The sequence below is a fragment of the Eucalyptus grandis genome, chromosome 11, assembly GCF_016545825.1.
Source record: "Eucalyptus grandis isolate ANBG69807.140 chromosome 11, ASM1654582v1, whole genome shotgun sequence".
NCBI lineage: Eukaryota > Viridiplantae > Streptophyta > Magnoliopsida > Myrtales > Myrtaceae > Eucalyptus > Eucalyptus grandis.
Window position 1 is genome coordinate 13,990,855 of NC_052622.1, and position 21,283 is coordinate 14,012,137.

Here is a 21,283-nt window from a genome sequence, read left to right on the forward strand (position 1 = left end):
ACAAACGTCACTTGCAGCTATTACTTTGATTTTCTTACCATTCAATCACAGTCCCATCGATTGATGCACAAGAGCTATAGCGAGAGCCAAATGTTAGCATATTGATTCGGGCAAAGTATTTTGATGGAAAGACATACTTACAGTAGTCGAATGATATGTGGTTTTGCCCTCTGAAGCCCCAGAAGCAAAAGTGAGCTGCTTTGCCCAGCGGCCATACCCAGTAGGAGAGATTAAACCCGTCGGCCATCGCATTGTGGATGTAGTTGTAGGAGATCGTACGATTCTCCCGGGACAATTCTGTTCTTTTTTCCCATAAATATTCTGCTGCAGGTATTGATGTGGTTATGGTGCAAAAATGCTCAATATCCGAGGCCATTGCATTGATGACAGCGTATGAACCGTTTATAGCTATACACGGTTTTGTGTCAATATATAAAGGATGTCTCACTTGCTTTGAGCAAGACAAAATGGTCACCCTGGTTCCATAGTGGATGGAGTACCGTTCATGTTCTTCAACACTGAAATTTGATGGCATTAGCTGGTGGAGAGGAAGGGAGGAACAGTTGCTCTTTTGCAGTCCGATGTCGACCACTTCCATATAACCAGTGATGACCTCCCCGTAATTGCTGGGCGGGTTTATCCTTTTCACGTGATATCGAACAGCAAACAAAGATAGTACTGGGCCGGGGCTGTTATTTTCACACGCTAACTCGAATCTCGAGTCGCCGCAACCTTTTGGATCTTCCTTCAATCGAAAGGGATAGCTTAAGTTACGGATCTCACCGCATGTCGAAAGGGCACACAGGTGATTGATATGGGCATGGCAATTAATCCCAGCTCGTATTAGGAGAAGAACGAACAATAGGAAAGGCTCCATTTGGTACCTGATGTCGAGACAAGTTGTGCAATGGAGAGAGAAGATTTTTGTGCGGCTTTGGTTATGGGGTGGAGAGGCTCCATACTAAAAGGGATGCATATAGAGAGAGAAGGATCCGATTGAAGTTGAAGAGTTGCAGTCGTCTTTAGAAAAGCCCAAGTCAAGCAATGGCCCAGAGCCGCCCAAAAGTCAAGAAAGTGGAGCTTCTGAGCACATTCCGACACTGTGGACAGGGATGGTCGATTATACAATAAAGTCCAAGTCAATATCATATCTATATTGTTATTGGTCGATTATACAATAAGTCCCTCCAAGTATCAACCAAGGGCAATTACGAGAGCAATATCTTCTCTCATCACCCTTCTAATTGGTGAGTTTCAGCCGGTTAAAAATTAAAATATGCTATTGAATATATGAGTACTAAAAATTAGATTTTTAAATAATAATTTCTTCTTTTTGCAAAGCCTAAGCAATGTCACGACTTGAGAAGAGAGATATTTGTTCTCGATTGACACATGCATTTCCTTTTCAAGGAAATTCTCACTAGAAATCATTTATCTTTTTCCACTTAGTAACATGTGATCAACATCTTTGACCAAAAATATATTAAAAAACAAGACTCTCATTATTTTCATCCCTTAAATGGTTACTAACATCCCTTTTTATATTGAATTGACTATGTTATCTCTTTCATCTCTCATTCTTGATTTAAGATTATTTCTTTCCTTTTCTTCTTCTTTTTCTTCTGCTTCAATTTCTAAAGATGAAAGTACTCATGCTTCTCCTGAACAATATTTATTAAGGTTAAATATGGGCCCTCTCTTGATTTAAGACTAATGCTTGCCTTCTTTTCCTTTTTTTTTCTTTTGGTATTTTCCTTTTCTTTCTCCATTTAGAACAAAATTGGTGTACCTCTTTTTTTTTTCTTTCTAAAAATTCTAATTGTTAGATAGTTAATTAATTATTGTGGTTTTTACAAAAAAATAATTATTTTGTTAATGAGTTGTATAGTTCTATATTTAATGTGAAACTATTATTTAAAAAAAAAAAACTTAAGCACAAGATGATAATCTTTGAGTAAATTGTGTATAATGCATACATCAACCGCAATATTCAATTTTTATGTAAATTCTCATAAATTTGTACCAAAAATCAAAATCGAAAAATTCACAATCATGAGGATAATCTAAGGAAATAAAGTAAATAATTTGCAGATAAAACTAATATTATTTACTCCAATATATGATTAGTGCTTACATTATAATAATGAAGAATAAGTTCAAAAGAAGACAAACATGAAGGAAACGTTAAAATGTAATGGGCATGGAAGAAGTGGCTATGGTGAAAAAAAGGGCGTGCATGTTTTTATTTCTTGGATTTGTTTAAGAACAGATTTTGTGTTTTTTTGTTTAGAACAAAAAAAAAAAAAGAAACGCGTTTGTTTGCGTTTCTGTTCTTTTTTTTTTTGTTCTAGAACAAAATTGAAACAAAAAAAGAAACAAAAAAACTTACTTCTGGAAACACTTCTTGAAGGCCTAAAAAGAACAAAAATAAAAGAACAAAACCGGAACACTTCTGGAGGTGGGTTCGTTCGTGCCCGAAGGCTTTCGTTCGTGCTCACCCTTTTCCGGCGTCTCTCCCTTCTCTCCGGCGACTCCCCACTCCGCTGACTCTCTGGCGCCTCCCCACTTGGCTGACTCTCCAGCGCCGACAGGTGGTGCTCCTTCACCGGCTGAAGCTTCCAAATCCAGGTAAGTTTCTGCTGCTCCTCCTTCTCCGTTCGAAGAGGGATTCGGCGAGAGCCACCCCTCGCAAATCTGAGCCACCTTCGCTGACAGCCAGGACGCTCGCTCCAGCGACAGCTCGCTCGAGCCTCAAGTGAGCGTTGCTCGCCCAAATCTACGGCATATCTGGGCGACGACTGCTCGCTAGAGCTGCTGTGGTCGCTGGGCAGAGCAGCTCTGGTTGCTCGAGCGGCAAAGCAGCGACGCTCGCTCGAGTGGCAGAGCAACGACGCTCGCTCGAGCTGCTCTGCCAGCTTGCGCGAGCATCGCTGCTCTGCTTGCTCGGCAGAGCAGCTTTGCCAACTCGCTTGAGCGGCAGAGCAACGACGCTCGTTTGAGCTGCTCTGCTAGCTCGAGCGAGCGTGGCTGCTTTGCCGAGCGAGCAAAGCAGCGCAGCGACGCTCGAGCGAGCGTCGCTGCTTTGCTCGCTCAGCAGAGCAGCGGAGTGACGCTCGAGCGAGTGTCGGTGCTCTGCTCGCTAGGCAGAGCAGTAGAGCGACGAGCGTCGCTGCTCTGCTCGCTTGACAGAGCAGCGCAACGACACTCAAGCGAGCATCCCTGCTCTGCTCGCTCGGCAGAAGCGGAAGTTGAGTCACCAAAGGAGATGAAGACAAAACCTGAGATCTTTCAATCTCAGCAGAATCCTGTATCAAGGAACGAAGATTTGTGCTTCCACAGCCCTGAGATTAGCTCAAATCTTCATTTTGCTGATTCACAGACCAAAGTGGAGAGCATGGTTTATTCAGATGGCAGTTTGAGATCCAGGAATAGGAACCTAGGCCAGCTATCTTTCTATGATGCCATGCTGCCAAATCCAGGTACATACTCAGATATACACCTTATTATTAAGGGGAGTCATCTAGATTGATAATGGTGTAATTTGATTTGATAACCTAGAGTCTTATCATTTCCAGATTTGCTTTTAGACACTATCTAGATGAAACACGACAGATTAGGTGATTTTTAGCGATGATATCAGCAGAGAAGTGTTTTTATATCCATGCATTTGCTGATTATCCTAACAGAGAGATTCAGAAATTGGTATGAACAGTTCTTGGTGAAGTTAATCTTTGGTCAATTCGATAGCAAAGAACTGTTCAATTGACCCTCCCAAGCTTTTCCATTCTACGTAACAGCAACATTCACTGGTTTTTTAGTCTAAATATGCCTCATCGATTCTTAATTTCATATATATTTACTGTGAATTTTGACTGTTCCCTGCTATCTATGTAATGATTATGATGGGTTTCCCATCTCAGATTTGGGTAATAGCATCGATGATGGTAACTGAATTGCAAATGTTCCTTAGCATAAGCCAATTTTGCCTAAAGCACATGTGGAGTTGCTAATTTCTGATATGTTCCTAGGCGGTCTTGCAGGAAATGAGCATCTGGGTGGGAAAATGGAGGTACGAGGAGCCTATGGTCTGTATCATTCTGCGGAAGACTTCGGCATGAGTGGATGATGCTGATCGGTGCCACGGATCTGCCCCCCCCCCTCTTTTCTTCCATATAGCATAACTTGCCTGCCATGCTAATGCTGATGCTGATGCTGATGTTTAGCTTTTGCCGCTTGCGGCGTCATTGCTTGGTCGGAGCCTAATCTTGCAGAGTTGGATGTTCGGTTTGCTTTTTGTGAAGGAACTGATTTTACTGAGGATCATACGCTAGTTTGACTAGTTTGTTTGGATTTTTGATGGACTAGTGTCGCACAAATTTGTTTACGGGAGCGGGATGAGCGCTGTATATTCTATTCAAATCACTCTGGCTCTTGCAATTTCAGAATGCGGGCATTTAGATAGACCATGGAGTTAGGCCCTTTTTTCCTTCTGTCCTAGTGGCTTACCTACTGTTGGAGAAGAATCTGGGAAACTTTGTGTTTGATCTAGTTATGTATGTGCATGATTTCGTGCACCTGTTCAATCAATTTGTCTTGAGCGTGCAGAATTCTTTACCTTGGCCATTGACTTTGATGGATTCATGGTTGAGGAGAGCAGTTCTCTCATTTTCGTGTTGTTCGTGCATGCGTGCATGCGTAATGCAATTTGAGGAATGTGACCTCTATGACAAGCGCAGGACTCAAAAGGGAGGGCAGGTCTTCATTTAACTCGTGGGAAAGTAATTATTATTTTCTCATCGAACTTCTTAAAGCTAAAAAAGGTAATTTAATCATAGAAATTGCGGAAGAAAAAGTTCCAATTCACTATTAGTCGCAACATGTTTTAAATAATTTGGCGTTCGATACTAATTTATGTTGAATTTTGAATTCAACGATGAATGGGAATAGATAAAGTGTATGAGTAGTGTGTGACTTAATATTAAATAAGCTGAGCTCATCCAACTAAAATGACCTTTCTTTATACAAGAAAGGATGCATCCGAGAATGTGTAACACGAAAACATTGCACTTGTAAGCAATAGTTTGTTACTTAAGCTGCAATAATCGTGCTTCGTTCTCACATCTCACTTAAAGGTAGCGATTTAACTTTACGTACAGTAATTTATTCATAGAGTTCATAACATGAAATTTAGCTGCTTGTTAGATGCCAAATAATAGTGCAATAAAACACCCTCAAATTGTCCATCCATGATGGTGTCAGTCGAGAAATTAGGAAGTAACAACTTTTTCACGTAGTAATTTACTTTTAAGGTCTTGCATGATCCAATATCCGGTGAAAATCGTGAGCAACCTAAATTTGTGGTAAATCTTTGGTGAGCATGACATTTCTTCACTCACCATGAACAAAATAAAATTAATGAGCATTTCATGAGAATGAGAATTCAATATCAAATTTAAACTTTATTAAAAAAAAGCATTTTTTGAAAAATTTAAAACAGAAATTTTGTACAGTTGATCAAACATATTTATGTTCTTTTTCTATTCTAGGAACATAAATTGAATGCAATTACCAAACGTGTTTCTGTTCTTTTTTTATTTTATTTCAAGAACAGCTTTTTTTTTACACTTACCAAACGCATTCTTTTGTTCAAAAACTGTTCTCGGAACAAAAACACTTTTTTTTTTTTTTAATTTCTGTTCCCTGGAACAATTTTTGAACAGAAACGTTATCAAACGCGCCCAAAATTTGTAAGGGATGTGGGTAAGTTTTCTTTAGTAAAATTGCAAAGAAGAAGAAGAAGAAGAAGGTAATAAATAATCTTAAATCAAAGGGGGACCTAGAAGGGACAATGTAGTCATTTAATGTGATAGGGGGTGGCAGGAGCCAATAAAGGAGTGGAAATAACACGAGAAAAAGAAAGTCGACATTGTATACCAAGTCTCAGTGTCCTATGTTTTGGGGATATTTTATTAATCTTTTGTTTTGTCAATCCTACAAATTTAAATTATTGATGAACAAGAGAAGTGGCTATGGCCCTGCATGTTTTCATTTCTCAAATTTGTTTATGAACAGATTTTTTTTTTTTTGTTCGAGGACAAAAAGGAACAGAAATGCGTTTGGTTGCGTTTGTTTTTTTTTATTTTTTGTTAGGAATACAAAAAGAATAGAAGTGAGAAACAAAAAAAAAAATTGTTTCTTGTTCCGTAAACGATTTTGAAGAAACGATTTTTTGTTTCTCCTTTCTTCTTCTCTCTCTTCTCTTTTTTCTTCTTTTCTCTTTGGCAGGGCCGCCGGCCTCGCCATGGCCGGCGGCCGGCCGTCGAGGGGGGCGATGCCGTCGAGGGTCGGCGACCTCGCCGGAGCGTCGCGGCCCCCGGCGAGGCCGAGCCTCACCATGGTCTGGGCGAGCCCGAGCTCGGCCTCGCCGGGGGCCGGCGAGCCTCGCCGTGGCTCGGTGAGGTGCCACCAAAGAAGAAAAAAAAAAAAGAAAGGAAAAAATGAAAAATAAATGAAAAATATTAAAAAATTAAAAGAAAAAAAAAAACATAAATTTACCAAATGTGTTTCTATTCATTTTTTATTCTGGAACAAGTTTACCAAACGCATCTTTTTGGTCAAAAATTGTTCCGAACGAAAACACTTTTTTCTATTTCTCGTTTCTCGAAATTTTTTGAACGTAAACGTTACCAAACGCGCCCTATGTCTCCATCAAGAGCGTGAGTATCAGTTTTTTCTTTTTTCTTTTTAAATGCAATAGGATCCTAAAGTTTTAAAAGTTTGCAAGGTTTAAAAATGATTAAATTTGTGTGATTTGACAACTTTCGTTTGTTCCACCAAATTTGGGTGATGAAAAATGTTAACATGATATATATTTTTATACATTAAGGATATATGGGCGCCACATAAATAAACCAAAAAAAAAAAAAAAAAAAAATCTAAAATGAGGAAACAAAAAAGGCCTAAATGAGGGAAAATAAGGAAACAAAGAACCCGAGCGAGATATGGTCAGGAGCCCTAAGGAAGACTCTCACTCAAACATAGGCCAAGGCCGCTTGTCATCATCGCGAGCAGGCGAAGGCCTACAAGTCCTTGACTAGATTAGGACAAGGGTTGCCAACTCTATTAGGGTGGTTGTGAGGGCCAATCAACACTTGCGCGTTGGCAACAGGGGGTGAGGCCTTATGTTCTCTTAATCTTGAGCACATTGCTTCTCCAATCCACCAAACTAGATTCAAGCTTATCCAATTGGTTATATGCCGTTGGCCGGTTAGGCTGATTGGTTTCGGGTCTCATTAGCAGTGATCACGGGATTGTGTTCCAATTCCATGGATTCCACTCGTGTAATCCAAGCAAATCAAGATACATTTCCCCTTTCCTAGCCAAGCAATACACACATCAAATGTCTTCCTTAAAATGAAGTTTCCACTATCAAGGAGCACTCCCGAATGTTGCGACCTACCCATCGGGGGGAGGAAATGGGTTTAGGGGTATTGCCCAAAGATCGGGCCCACAACCCATAATTAGGCACGGGCTTTCCCAAACCCATACCTTGTGTGACATTGGAGGATTCATAGGAATTTTGTAATAAGGAGTTGTTATTAACCTATTGGGGTTGGCTAGAAATTAAGGGAGGTATGAGAGTGTACCTTACTTCCTATGCAACCAGAGAATCTAAGGTCGAGGGCTTGATTACACTAATTAACTAATTAGTGCCATTTCGGAACCTAATTTTGTTCATTTTAAAAAGAAATTTTGTCAAGTGGTTTGCATTAATTTTAGACCAATTCACTAACATGCGAGGTGATCATGTAGGTACGCAATCATTAAAATAATAGTTAGCAGCCAAGGAAAGCATTTAAATAAATTGCATGGGAGAGCAAATATTTAAAATTAAGGAAAAGATAAATGACAATCTTAATTGGACTAAAGGGATCAAAACACCAAGAGCATACAAATAGGAGTAATTGTCTTTGAAGACAATTGAATCCCTAAGGTAGAGTCCTAAGGGCTTACTCAATTTTTGTTAGCACGCTTTAGAGTTAAGAAACTCTCATTTTTTAAGAAAATAGTTTGAAATTTTTGTTTTAAAAACTTTCCAAATAAAATTCTGAATTTTCTGACATTTTTTTTTTTGTGAATTTTATAATTTTTCAATTTTTTTAATTATTTAAAAAAAACTCGAATTTTCAATATTTTCTAAAATTTTTAATGTTCTCTAAAAACTCTTGAATTTTCGGAAATTTTTTAATATTTATTATTCTTCGGATTTTGTTTTTATTTTTCTTGAAATTTTTTTAATTTTTTTGAAATTTTTAACATTTAATATTATTATATTCTAGAAAAATGGTTTGGACCGGGTAAACCCAATCCGACCCATTGACCCGACCTAAACTCGGATTCAACACCGTCAGATTAAAAAGGAATAAATTTTTCATTTTTTTTCATTTTTTATATTTTTAATGATTTTTTTCTTTCTTTTGTCTTTTCCTCACTTCTTCGTCCTTTTCCCTACACCTTCTGCTCAACAGTCCTTCCCGAAGCCAACTTTTGCCATTTTATAGTTTTCTATTTTTTTTTTGTTTTGCTTTTTTCCCTTTTTTTTATTCTTTATTCTCTTTTTTTCTTTACTTCATCCCTTTTGGTCTTCTTCCCCGAGAATTTTCCTCTCCGAGCGTCTTCTTTTCCCTTTTGTCTTTTTCCACTTTTACATTTTTTTTTTATTTCTTCTTTCTGCCCATCTTCTTCTTCTTCAATGGTTTCTTCCCACGCCCGAAATTGGCCCCTCCTTCCGATGCCTCCATCGCCAAACGCCCTACCTATTCTCTCACGCCGAGCACTATAAACAAAGCACCGGCTGAACTCGTCGCTTGCCGCCACCATCACTTCGTGACATCATTGCCGGCCCTTCTGAGCCGCGCACCACTTACAACCAACCACCACACCCAGGAAACCAATGGGAGACAAATAAAACACAGTGGACGTGCCCAGACATGGCCCGATGATGCAAACGACAACTCGTAAACAACAAAAGGTTCATAACATGCAAAACGTACTTATCCGCGTTCAAGAACACATGGGAATCGATAATGCACGCGCCTAGGCCGGCTTAGACATATCGTCCAATATGTGGTCGGCGTGGAACGGAAGAACGATATCAACCCTTTTTGTACTCGGACTCGGCATCAAACTTAAAAAAAATCATCAAATAGGCATTCGAAATTAACCACATTAACCCCTAGAAGCCCAGTACGCGTGTAACTAACAGGAGGAACAAAACTCAACGTCCTCTCCTACCAAAATAGGGTGGAGCAGCGGGGTTTGCAGGAACGGGCCCCTACTCAGCTTCGGTAGCGGCGATGGGAGGGTGAACTCGTAATGGATCGAGCGATGACTGGCCATCCCACGATGTTCCCGAAGCGAGATCCTCGGGAAGGCGACGCAACTCGACACAAATCAAAAAGCTATGCACAAGACCTGCCTGGTTCGGGGGAAGCACTGCAAGGACGTCGCTTGACGAATGGACTCTAGCGACGGTCGACCACCCTCTCGAGCTCTCTCACTATTTGATTCTCTCCCTCTCACTCGCTTAAAACTCTTGCTTAAAACCCTCTCCCCCGAACAAATGAGCGAGCCCCTCTCTTTTAAGGGTGAACGGCAAGCGTGCATGACCCCCGCCACCGCCCGCCTTTGCCCGGACTCGATCGACCTGCGGATCACGCCGCCATCTGCTCCTTGGCGATGCCCTGTTTTCTCTGCTCGTACTCTCTTCTTTTTCCTTCTTTTTGTAGAAGCGCGGTTGGCTATGTAGCACGGACACTCTCCGAAAGCCTTCGTGTCGTGTCCAACACTCCGACACGTGTCCGACACGTCCCGACACGCTCCGACACGCGGTCAACAAGTGTCGAAAAATCCAACACGTGGTCAACTCTCTCCGACACGCTCCGACACGCAAGTCCGAATTCCGACAAGCAATTCGACACGCATGGGGTCAATTTTAAAAATTCTAATACTTGAGGGGTCAAAATATAAATATTACACAAAAGAAGTAATAAAAGAAGTAATAAAATTGCTATACATATACACGCACGGGGTCAATTTTTTTGTCAATTTTTTTTTTTCAGTTTTGTTTTTTTTAGAATTGATTTATTTTTTAAAAAGCCTTTTACTATGAAAGAAGTAATAAAAAATCCTATATATGATAAATAAATAAATTTAAAAATATCATTTCAGTATTTTTCTTTAAACAATATTTTTTCCTATAAGTTTTGTGTATTACTGTAACAAATTAAAATAATGAATGATATTATTTAATATTTTTCGTGTAAATTAATTATGGGCTATTATTATTATTATTATTATTATTTATGTATTTATATATAAAAATATATTTAATATATAACGTGTCGAAACACGTCGAAATTTTCTATTTTTAAGAAATGACGTGTCGGCGTGTCGTGTCGTGTCGTGTCGCGTGTCACGGTGTCGGTCTTCTACATGGCAGTTGGCATGAGCGGAGGAAGATGACCTGCACGCGGGTCGAGTTGAAATAAAAGGAGATGGGCCGGCCCAAGTGCAAAAGGAAGAAAAGGAAAAGAGATAGGTGGGTGAGCCCACGCATGAAGAAAGCCCTCTACTCAGCCCCATTAGATTTTTCTTATTCCTTTTTATGAAAAAATTTACTTCATCACTTGCCTTTACCAAAAATAAAATAAAATAAAATTTACTTTACTTTTCTTTTTCTTTTTTACTTTTTTTTTTTAATTTTTGAATATTTTTAAATTTTTAAATTTTTAATTTTAATAATTAGTGATAATTATGTAAATACTCCTAATGTCTACACGTAATGGATTTTAATGAAAATATATACAATGCATTTTAATGAAAGTTTTTTATTTTACCATTTACTTTTTTTAGCAACTAATTCATAAATTTATACACGATTAAATTCTAAATAAAATTATAAAATTTAAGTGTCAACACCAAAGTTGAATTAGGCATGGATGAAGCGAGTATGACTAAATTACTCTCCCGAAGGAGCTTCAACTCTGAAGAGAATGGGTTAGACGTGGAGGTGGTTCCTATTTGCAACCCAAACCAGAGTCTCTTGAAGTAATTCTCTGTACCAAATGCCAATTTAGCGGTTACCAGTGTTACCTAGGGAAAAGAAGCCCATCTCAGATGTTCGTTCTTGAGAGATTAAAATATCTAGTTTCTGAAGAGAGACTTACCGGGTAATATGGTGTGTGCTTATGGACAAAGAGGGGCTGAATGAAACAGAGAAAAGAAGCCAAAGACAAGGAAACAATTCTGTGTATCTGCTTAGGTAACTCATCTCTAGTTGCTCTTTCTTTCGCAGCTGCGGTTTTGACACGGGGAGTTAGCAACTCTTAGGTTTTATGAGAACTGATTATATCTTCATTTCTTGTTAGCTAGCGGTCTTTCGGGAATTGCCGGTCCAAGAAGGTTGATACATGATATTATCATGGTTGGTCCACAAAGTCCGACCCAAAGTTATCATACGATTCCACGGTTGTCTCATTCAACCATTCAATTCCCGTCATTATCTCTATCTATCCAACTTGCCCTATATGCTTTCATGGTTGTCTCAGTCAATCCCCTGTTATTTCTTCGCTTAGTCAATATAGCAGACTTTGATTTTTTGTCTCAATCCGACCCAAAGTTCATTCATCGGTGTCTTTTTGACTCTGCAAAATCCAATCCGCGTACATCACATGCTTGGCAAAGTAGGCGGCTTACTCTGTGTTCCCTTGTGGCATAGCAACCTCCTAATTAATTTGAACGTAAGAGAGTTGCTCTTTTTCTTCCTATGGGACATGCAATCCAGGTGGGATATTTAAAGGGAAATGATGGCCACCATAAATGGGGGTGATGGGGTGGCTGTTGAGGGTGTAAGGTATATTGAGGTGTACAATTTCACTCCGCACTTAAAAAGTGGATGAAGTGGGATCCAACTCAAATCCAGGTGCATCATAGTGCAAAAAGTGAAGATTTTGCGTGGAAATTATTTTACATTGGAATTGAAATTAATAGAGAATGAAACAAAAAATAAAATAAAAATTTAACATGTTTGCCATGTGCATGGGCGAGCAAGTTTGTCCTGTTCTTCTTTACCGAATGTCGGTATGATTAGATTATTGTTCTCACTAAATTGTGACGGGTCACACTTTTTCCGCTCCTCTAATAATTTAGACACTTCATTTTTTGTCGTTTTAACCATCTTATCTCTTGTGGGGCCATCACTTTTTGGTACAATTTTTATGGTCCCTTTTTCAATTATTTGGGCAACTGTTTTTATTTTGTTTTTGCCTTTTCTTTTCCTCATGGAGCACTTTCCTTCTTCTTTCTTTCCCGGCCTCTCACTCCTCTCTATTTTCTCTCTCGTAGGCCATTCTCCTTTTTCTTTTTCTACAAATCTCCCATATATTTGCAATCCCAAAAGAACGGCTTACTTCAACAATTCGTGTCATCATCATTCACCATTGGATGTATGTTTCTGGCAAAAGCTTTTTTTTTTTTTTTCCTATTAATTTCCATGTTGGAGGTTTCCTTTTGTTGTCTATGAGTAGGTTGCTTTACTTCTATGCAATTTCATCTAAAATTCAACGCTTAAGCTTGTCGCTTGCCGATGATGATTTTATTCCAGGAAAAACATGGAGTATGTCTAGAACCACGATGGAAGAGAAAGAAAGATCTAATGATCTATAACTTCTCTACACTCTCACATGTGCTAGAAAAGGAGAGAAAAGTATAAAAAATAAAAATAAAGGAAAAGAGAGAAGCCATGCTTCTCAATATTACTTTCCATTAGGGGTGTCAAAAAACCCAACCCGACCCGACCCGACCCGACCCGAACACGACCCAAACACGAAACAAATATAAAACGTGTTTCGTGTTCGGGTCGTGTTCGGTAACAAACATGAAACAAGCGGAATACATGTTTCGGGTCGGGTTTAGGTTGGAACATTTTGGAACATTGTTCGACCCGAAACACGTTAACATCCTTGTTCCAAATTCCAAACAAGTCACCAAACACAAACACTAAACACTAAACAGACGTGTTTTCGAGAACCCCTCCCCTTTGGCTTCTTCTCCGACGATTGCGCTTCTCGTGGATTCCATTCCGCTGCCGCCCTCCGGTCGATGCGCCTCCGCCTTGCCGTCGCCACCCCTCGTCTCAACGCCGGAACCCTAGCCACCGCCGAATCAATCGATCGTCGCCGTCCAGGTTTCCATCTCTCGTCTCAACACCGAAACCCTAGCCGCCGCCGATTCCTATTGTTTTAGTGGGAAAACGCTGGAGTTGTCGATTTCGATTTTTCCTCGGAGTCGGGAGAAATTCTGCCGCGACTTCTCGCACGCGCGTTTACACGACGGCTTGATCTAGGGTCTTTAAATTCGTCGGCAGGCATCGGAGCTCTTCTCGTTCTTGGTAAGGTTTTGTTCTTCAGACGCCATCTCTGCTTCTTTTTTTTTGTTTCTTGGATGCTTATCTTCAATTGGTGTTTCTTTCTTTCTTTGGGGTATATCGTGGTTTTGCGGTGTCTCATTTGGTGCTCTGGTTCTTGGTGGGTCTCTCTGTTGATGGGTCTTTCTTGTTTGAGCTTATTCTGTGGATAGGCTTCGGCGAAGCGGTTCTGGGTGACGGGGAGAGGGAAGATTGTGCTAAGGAGAAGAACACCAAAAAGAAGTTGCGGTTGTCGAAGTTGGTGTGTTCTTCTTTCTTTTTTTTTTTTTCTGTGCAATTCTTGCTGTCATTGTTGCTAACTTGCTATTGCTGGTTTTGTGCTGCTATTATTAATTTGATATCTTGCTTCTTTAGCATTCTATGTGCGGAGTGATGGTTTTTGCTTTGCTAGATTGTTTGCCTGAAGGATTAAGATGCCGATGCCCTGCCTGGTGCTATTTTGAAGAAGACTCTAACTGTTTGTACTATGGTTAAATTCTTCAACAGGGTCTTTCTTTCTTCTACTAGGTTCAGATCCCTACTAAAAAGTTTTATATTTTTGAGTTATCAAGATATTTGCAAACTCCAAGGAAGAGGTACTCTAGCTCCTAGACATGCTTGATTGGAAATAAGGGACCGGTGCATTGAAAGCAGAATAGCAGCTGTAACTTGTTCATTAATATGTATTTCTCTGTATGTCAGCTATTCTTTAACGGCTGCAACTGGTACTGAGTATGAGGAATATCTATGGGATTTGCCTTCTGTCAATACTACAATTAGCCGGACTGATGTGGAGTTCATGTCAGCTGTTGTACATAGTCTCTGTCCAATTTCAATAAAAATGTGCATTCGTCAATGTCAAGTCCGAATTTTGTTGCTTCTTTACTATTTGGTCTGGCACTGAAAAAGCCAGAGATGGTACAATGATGGCTTAACTAGCCATTTCAATTGTTGCAGGATATTGCATGCTTTTGACATTGGATTGAATTGATCTTGGTTAGAGTTCCTTTACTGATATTTTTGTTGCCATGAAGCTTTGATGACACCACATGCACAACCCCTTTTTGGTTCCCCCTCGGGTTGGCTTAGTGTGGATTAATCTTGTTATCTCATATCTAGATGAGCATTTGCTAGGAACAATGTGGCTTTTGATTTTGTGTGCTTGGTGTGTTTGCGCATCAGCAATCAACAAGCATGCCTAAGCTTGTAAGAGAAGTAGAAGCCAAAGAGAAAGAAGCAGAACAGCGACAGCGACTTGAGATGCAATCACTGGTGAAGTAAACCGCGACAATGATGAATGATGAGTAGAGAATCGAACCTTTCCATGAAAGGAGAATTGTTCCATATGTATGTTTCTCATTTTCTTGTCTGCAACTGCAGGATATTTCAACAGATTGTAATGGTAGGTGGCATTCTCATCCATGGGTTGTACTAAGCCTCCGTCACATTAGATGGTCCAATGTGAAAAAGAAGAAGAAGGTGAAAACACGGAGACCCGACCCGACCCGAAACACATTCGATATTCTAATGTGTTTCGGGTCGGGTCGGGTCATAATGCGTGACCCTTATGTTTCGGGTCGGGTCGGGTAACATCAAGACCCGACCTGACCCGACCCATTTACACCCCTACTTTCCATGGTGCAAAAAGAGCCTAGGTGTGAAGAAAAGGGGCTCATTATGGAGGTCAGTAGTGAGCCCAGTGCCAGTGCCAATGAAAGTGTGGAGAACGACAAGATTAGCATCATAGATTTTAAGCAGAGGACAATGGGGTTTGTGGAAGAAGAAGAAGCAGCAGTGGGAGGCATATAAAGAAGAGAATCACTTGCAAGAGAGAAAATAGAAAGGGGAGTGGAAGGTGTGGAAAGAAATAAGAAGAAGGAAAAAAGGAAATAAAATAAAAAAGAGTTGATCAACTAATAGAAAAGGGATCATATGAAATTGTACTAGCAACAAGGGATAGAATGACCAAAACACTCAAATAGGGAGTGTCTAAGATATAGAGGAGTGGAAAAAGTGCAGCCCATAAAACAAATGTATAAAATATTCTAAAAACATTACGAGTAAATTCAAAAGGTAAAAATTGTATCCACAAGATATTTAATGAGGCTTATCTAATGGCATGAGAGTGTTAACATTCAGTTGTTGGAGTAATGTGCGGTGTGGATTGAAAACTGATGTTATGTAAGACGATTAAAAGAAAATCTAATAACTCCTCACTAAATACATATGTTAAACTTTCATTGCTCTACTCCTATAAAATGGTTGTTACGAGTAGAACAATAAAAAATCACTTTTCCGTCAAGATTGTATCCGTGGGTGAGCTCCAATAAGAATGAATCAATGACTATTCTTCCTTCTTATCCTCAGGGCTCTTAATTCTTGTTGAGAATGCAGCGCTGCAAATGCTTAGAAGGAAGCAGCAGGAAGAAACTCAGCAACTAAAGTCAACTGGAACAGAAGAAACAGAGGATTGGCGTGAAAAAGGAGCAGTCAGTCGAATTAGAAGGGTGTAAAACTACGTCGTTTGCTTAAGCAGAGTTATTTCTTGTACACATATGCATGAGCTCCATTTTTCTGTTATGTGTGTGTGCTAAGCTGTCATTCAAGGAGTGGTTGGTTTAGATCTAGAAGTTATTCCTCTGTTGTTATATAAAAGCATGTAAAAACAGAACGGAAAAAATAATGAGCTCTAAGATGAAAAAGACCATGAAAGAAAGAAGAAGATGAGCTCTACAGCAAGCTCTCTTCTCATTCAGCTTCGACTACTTTCTTATGTATTCATTTTTCTTCAATTCTTTTCTCCTAGTAGCAATTTTTCTCGAATTAAATCAACCAAAAACTATGATTTCAAAGATCTTAGCTTGTTGATTGCAGGTACCCAAAAAAAGAAAAAGAAAAAAAGAAAATGTCCACGAAGCACGCGATTCCGGGATTTCTTGCGGCCATCATGCTGTTGGAGATCGCATGGGCGGAAACCCCGAATTCAAATCGTGATAAGTGTCTGCCGAGATATATGTTATTACAGAAATACGCGTGGGAACAACAATAAGCAAAGCAGAAAGTATGATAAGATATGTTATGACTATTGTAATGCCTTTTGCGCTCAATATTGGGATGATCGACAATCGTAGTTTCTCATGTAGAATCGTAGATAATCCTAACTAAAGAAACCTGAGGCTAATAACTGTGGAGATTATTGTAGGTCGGTTGCATATATTACACTTGCGATGGCGTCGTCCATTTATATATTTTGTCCGTGTGCACACTTTCTTTTGGTTGCTCTTTTGCTGTTAATTGGACGTGACAATATTGTTTTTGTATTAGGTACATGCCCAATTTGACTTCCCTTATTGGTAAGTGCAAACAAACTCCATGTTTGAGTTATCCGCCAGGACTTGGCTCGCATGTTACATTATCCATGAGGTTAGGACTGTATTTGGTAGATACAAATTCGCCTATACATGTGGATTCTCTCGTCATTAAAAAAGAAAAATAGAGACTCAAAAGCAAAATATTCAATAGAAGGACCATCACGATAAAAAGTAGAAGGTCGAATGAGCAATATGATGATTTGCGTATACATAAGCAAATATATTCAAAAGGACCATCACAATGAAAAAAAGAAGGCTGAATGAGCTATATGATAGTTTACCTACATCTCTTTCTGTGACAAATTTTAGAATTCAACTGTACTTTTTGGAGATTTTAGAACTCAATTGAATTTTTGTGACAAATTTTAAGACTTATGGTGCACTTATATTATATATAATTTATTCACATTTAGACTGAAATGAATAAAAATCAGTGCACTGTCATAAAACTCTTGAGTTTTTTTTTTTTTGGTTGAAAACCCTACTGGAGTGTGATGAAACTGTTCTACCCCTCTTACCAAAATGCCTTGGAGATTCATCACGGGATTTGTTTTCCTGGAGCTCTTCTTTAGAATGATCTCTGCCAACGACGGAATATAATGACCTGACATCAAAGATCAAAACATGAGTTTAAAGACTCAATCTGGGCTTTGGAAAAATGACAATTGAATGACACTCACCGGGACAGCTTTCTCCGGCAATGTAGAAGGCGCGGCCTTTATAACCTGGCAATCCCTTGAACCCTTTTTTCAGAAATGTATGAGATTCATGGGCTAGATTTCATTCACAGTAGACAAGGTTAGACTTCAGTTTCTTATAATTCGGTGAAAAGAAGACTCGCGGAACTTTGGAGAGGGAAAAGAAGAAAAACTAGGTACATACCTGTGGAGTTGTCTCCGTATTGAGTAAAATTGTCAGTTGAAAAAAAAAAGAAAAAAAAACCAACTCCGGCAGCGAGTCCAAGAACAAGAAGTTCGCTTCTGCCAACCAAAAAAAAAAAAAGGCCAGAAATTTGAATGAAAAAAAGAAAAATGTTACATACATTTTGAATATGAAATTTTTGTTACATGTTCGTGAACGCAGCTTAATTAAATACCTCGGTTCCACGAGTACGGGTTAGTGACCAGAGTTGACCCGTTGGGTGAGACTCGGAATGGGCCAAGCTCTTGCATCGTGCCGTAGCCGACGGAGGAACACCCAGGTCCTCCATTAGCCACGGAACAAGTGGCTTCTTCTTGTGGTCGCTGGCAGCTTCCACTATCCAGTAAAAGAGGGACGCCTCCCGGTTGACGGAGACCTAGCCAGAGAAATGGGCCACGTGCAACTCCGGCTGGCCTAGTAATTTGGTGATTCGGGCATTCGAGACCTCCTCATCAACAGCAATTGCCATCGCCGATAGCGTGAGGATAAAGACTGAGGGGAAGAAAATACCATGCATGGTGGAGTTCATAATTAGAGAGGAATTCAGAGATAAGGATTGAGGGAGACCTGAATTTAAGAGACCCAAAGAGACCGAGAGACGAGAGCGGTGGACGAGACGAAAGAAAAGAACAACTCAACTTGGGCCTAGGTAGGTTTTGGGCTGGAAAGATGGTGTGGCCAGGTCTTTTAGTGCGCCATTCTATTCATAAGCGTCCTTGCTTTCCTATGATACATATGCGTTTACATTTCAACTACCTTTTTCATGAGATTAGGGTTTGATTTTGGTGGATTAGCGTTGTAAAACTGGAAAGATGCAGAACTTAGAGCTAACCAACCAAAGGAACACACCTTTTTTAGGGCATTAACACTCTTACTTTATTGACTAGGCGTCCATTTTTTTCCTAGGCTACAAGTCATTAAACAGTGTTGAGATTAATAGGATAATTGCACGTGAAAATTGGAATACGCTAGATTTATAGATCTTACTAAAGTTGTGAGTGATATGGAACGTGGTTAATAAACGCTGGTTGTGTATAAGCAGAGATAGGTGATGGGAGAACGGTAACAATTTAAAATTATCGAATACACGCAGTGGAATAAAATAATATCTCCTCTTGTGTAAATCTAATAGGAATCGATATAGTAGACTAAAATAAATACCAAGCACACAAACACAAGACGATTTTTTACGTGGAAAACCTCCTCGATGTGAGGAGATAAAAACTGTTGACACCTATTTTTTATCTTTCAAATAGTATATAAAAAAATCAAAATCAAAATCAAAATCAAATCAAAAATCAAAAAATAAAAAAAATAAAAAATTTAATTAATAATTTCCTTTAAAAAAAGAGTTGTGAGGGTCCGGGTCGGGTAGGATCCAACCTTGGCTTGACCCGCCCCTTTTTTCCTTTTATTTCCTCCTGCGTGGGCCAGGCCCAACCCTTCCCTTTACTTTTTCTTTTTTTTTTTCTTCTCCCCTTCGCATTGACCCTCTCTTCTTCCCTCGGCTCGGCCCACCCCGTTGTCTTCTCCCTCGGCCCGCTTCTTCGCACGGGGAACCAAAGAAAGCGAAAGCAGCCATTTGCTTGGGGAAATGGCGAAGCCGAAAGCAGGGGCAGAGGCCGGAGGAGATAGCATCATCTCGCGGGGTAGGCGAGCATTGGAAGCGAAAGAGAGGTCAGAGTCGATTGCACGCACGCGCGCGAGCCGAAGGATTGACAAAAGGGAGCTCGGCAGAGAGAAGAAGAGGGGGACCGAGCACAAAAAAAACAGAGAAAAAAAAAGCGAGAGAAAGAAACACAGGGGAGGAGGAGTCGTGGTGGCAGCCCTTGCCGCGCCACCGCTACCCCCTGCGACGCCTGCAGCCCGAAGTTGTGATGCCGCCGCTGCCCTCCGAGCGTCAACCCATAGTACCTGTCGCCGCAGCTCCCGACGCCAATCGAGCAAAAGAGAACCGAAGGGAGAGGCACAAACAGAGAGCAAAGAGCGGAGAGCGAGCTCGGGGGGAAGAAGACTCGCCGTCGCCGTTCTTGCCGTCAACACCCGCTCTGCCGTGCCGGAACGCTGACCCCGAGCCACTACGCCCGTGATCCCATCCGTGTCATTGTTGCTGCCAGAGCCGCGACGCTGGCTGTAGCTTCAGCCTCAACCCGATGCCGTCCAAACCGAGCCGACACCCCCCCCCGACGCCATCCAAACCGGCACCGCCGACCCCCGTGCTCGTTGCCTCCATCCCGGCCCGGACCGCGCCGGCCTATGACTCGCCATGCTCTGCCTGCAACCGCGAGGACCGCTGCGTCTCCGCCCTTACTCCGCCCCTACTCCGCCGTGCCTCCACCTGCAGAATCCGTGAGCCCTGCAGCAGCTCACCATCGCCCACCGCGTCTCCGCTGCCACCCGCCGCGTCGCCACTGCCGTCAAGTCTGTTGCTGCCATCGTCGACTGCCAAGGAGCCGTAGGGCTTTGGCCACGAATCGGGTCGCACGAGTCGGGCGCGGGTTGCGAAAAAGGTAGGGTTTTTGAATGATTTGGGCTGAGTTTGGGCTTGGTTTATTTTTGCTTGCAGGCTTAGGGATTTAAGAGCTTGTGGGTTAAGGGAGTTGTGGGCTTCATTTTTTTTAAATAAAAGAGATTGGACTAGATTAGGCCCGCTGGTTGGGCCCAATCCGAACTGAAGAAAGGCCCGACCAAGGCTAGTCGGGCCGGTTCGGCCGGCGCCACCCCCCCATCCATTTGGACCGAACCTGGGTCCGGTCGGAGACATGGGTAGTTCGTGAGGTATGTATGGGAAAGGATTTTGTTAATGACGTCCTAACTGAAACCTTTCTCTCCCTTACTCGTTTTAAAGAAAACAAAAACAATGCTTTCTATGCTCCCCCTGAACTCTTGCAAATTTGATTTTTTTCTCACATTAAGGAGTTCGGTAACTTGATGATCATGAGTGACATTTCTGACTCTAACCACCCTATCCTAAAGTTTAGAGATAGGAAAATGTTTGCCCGATTATCATTATTCCGAGTGGTTAGTTTTCATGACCAACCCGGACTCCGAGGATTTCCAATGGCATGCCAAATGGCTCCGAGTTCAAAAAGCGCGGTTCGTGTGTGGACTTCTTTTGGACCTATTCCTTTGTTGGGAATCACCGGAGTCACCAAATACTACCCGACTCGAGTCACTCGTCAGTTTCAAGAGGTTCAACAGCTTCCGCTGGCGATCCAGGAAGACCCACTCAGGATAGACTTCCCTGACGGATGCCAAGATCACGAGGACTCCGTTGCGTTGGTCAAGTCGATGTGAGATATGTGCCACCCCCGAAAGTTAATTTGGCCCGAAGAAGAGTTGGAGGGGCAAGAGAAGACTTACTATGCCTCGAAAGAATACATCCTTAGACACAAGATTCCAGAGAGCCTCTGCTCGACGATTCCTGAAGTGCCATTGAAGATCACCCACTGAGCCGAGATCAAGCGCCTCAAGAGGGAGCTCAAGGAAGCCGAGGAGCGTGCTTCGAAGTTAACCCGAGTTAATG

General features: G+C 41.0%; 1 protein-coding gene and 1 long non-coding RNA gene across 4 annotated transcripts; both read left to right on the plus strand.

The window, feature by feature from the left end:
• The first annotated feature begins 3,142 nt into the window (after positions 1-3,142).
• On the plus strand, positions 3,143-4,210 carry LOC108955759 (WUSCHEL-related homeobox 8). 3 transcript variants are annotated; one of them, XM_018864131.2, is made up of 2 exons: positions 3,143-3,479; positions 3,921-4,022. In XM_018864131.2, the coding sequence occupies exons 1-2, from the start codon at positions 3,266-3,268 to the stop codon at positions 3,950-3,952; spliced, it is 246 nt and encodes an 81-aa protein (XP_018719676.2). In that variant the 5' UTR covers positions 3,143-3,265; the 3' UTR covers positions 3,953-4,022. The 3 variants fall into 3 exon arrangements, with proteins under 3 accessions (XP_018719676.2, XP_039160460.1, XP_018719675.2); XM_039304526.1 differs by lacking the exon at positions 3,921-4,022 and adding an exon at positions 4,041-4,210 and having other exon boundaries at positions 3,145-3,479; XM_018864130.2 differs by lacking the exon at positions 3,921-4,022 and adding an exon at positions 4,029-4,210 and having other exon boundaries at positions 3,151-3,479.
• Positions 4,211-13,046: 8,836 nt separating this feature from the next.
• Positions 13,047-14,482, plus strand: LOC120289484. Its single transcript, XR_005547500.1, has 3 exons — positions 13,047-13,450; positions 13,639-13,727; positions 13,893-14,482. It is a non-coding gene; the product is annotated as an uncharacterized LOC120289484 (long non-coding RNA).
• Positions 14,483-21,283: the final 6,801 nt, after the last annotated feature.

Excerpts from the sequence above, each read along its gene's own strand:
- LOC108955759 (XM_018864130.2), top strand. The coding sequence starts at position 3,266 with ATGAAGACAAAACCTGAGATCTTTCAATCTCAGCAGAATCCTGTATCA. Across the intron at positions 3,480-4,028 it reads TGCCATGCTGCCAAATCCAG|GCGGTCTTGCAGGAAATGAG; the intron begins GTACATACTCAG and ends ATATGTTCCTAG.